General features: G+C 51.4%; 1 protein-coding gene across 1 annotated transcript in view; it reads right to left on the bottom strand.

Annotated features, from left to right (window-relative positions):
• Positions 1 to 1,067: 1,067 nt before the first annotated feature.
• The window catches only part of LOC126577783 (uncharacterized), a 31,059-nt gene continuing 30,944 nt past the window's right edge, over positions 1,068 to 1,182 (bottom strand). The window contains exon 5 of the mRNA XM_050239720.1: positions 1,068 to 1,182. This exon is cut by the window's right edge and continues 3,116 nt beyond it. Within this exon, the coding sequence (XP_050095677.1) occupies positions 1,068 to 1,182 (115 nt within the window).

Genomic DNA, 1,182 nt, shown 5'->3' with positions numbered 1-1,182 from the left:
AAACCGTCGTGTCGTAGATGTATCACTTTTATTCATGAAATAAGGTACCTCGCCTTCAATGAGAATGTTTAAAATCTTACAAATATCAAGTTGTATGATAGCCACGCATACTGCTTAGAATTAAAAATCCCTGTCCGCCCTCCTCTTCGAGTAGCCACAGTGACCGAGAGGGCCACTATTCTCGCCCTCTCTACTCTGCGAATCTGTTATCATTATCGATAGAATAAATTAAGGAGTTTGTTTGGAGCTTAAAGACTATACACTGGTACCTACTACTGCTACTATATCCTGTGCGCTGCCTCTCCGCGTGTGTATGCGTGTGCATGTTCCTGTACAAGTGACTGCAAGAAGAAAGGAAATAATCCTCTCGATTCCGCATGCCACGGATGTCCTTTCCCTTAACCTACTGAGTGCTGCTCTGCTCGCTACCGCCACCGTGTGTACTATAGTTTGACGCGATGCGTTCGCGTTCGCCAGTTTGCTTTGTCCAACGCGTCGGTAACGTAACCTTATCTACTACCTCCCACACCAAGCACCCGCCCACGCACTGATCTTCACTGAGATTCCTTCAATCGAATTAGCGAACGAGACATCATCTTCTCTTCGCGCGCGCGAGAACGCTGTCACCGTTCACGCAGCAGGCCGTGGTGCCGGAATCGAATCAGTCTTAAAAGTAAACAACCGAGCCAAGTATCAGCCATGATTCGCAAAATTAAATCTCATACTGTAAACGGCTTTCCGTGCGGACGGACAACCTGCTACCCACCGGACCGGAAATCCGTCCGAGTTCCGATTTCGGAACTTGCGCTCCTTCACTCACAAAATTGACAGCCACCTGTCAGCGCTCAGACCGAGGGGGGGGGGAGGAAATGGAGGAGGAAGGACACCACGAAACGAGCTCATTGTGGTCACCGTTAGCCACCACTCAATTATCACCTCTTCCTCCTTCCGAAGAACCATCCATCCCCAGTAGGCGAGCGCGCACCCTAACCTCAAACCAGCTCCGGTATCCTGGCGTCCCGGAGAACCGTCCGGAGCCGGACTGTGGCTCATAACGTGCCCTGGCTTTACGAGTCGAAGCGCATGCTGGCCCGTACCACCGTTTCAACCATCGTGTTATTTTTATTACTTCCCGGGTGCCGCTTGCTGGTGCTGACCGCCGGCGATTGCGATGCCCCTCGC

This window comes from Anopheles aquasalis, chromosome 2, assembly GCF_943734665.1.
Source record: "Anopheles aquasalis chromosome 2, idAnoAquaMG_Q_19, whole genome shotgun sequence".
Lineage (NCBI taxonomy): Eukaryota > Metazoa > Arthropoda > Insecta > Diptera > Culicidae > Anopheles > Anopheles aquasalis.
Note: the sequence above shows the minus strand (reverse complement) of the source record. Positions and strands in the feature narration are given on the sequence as shown.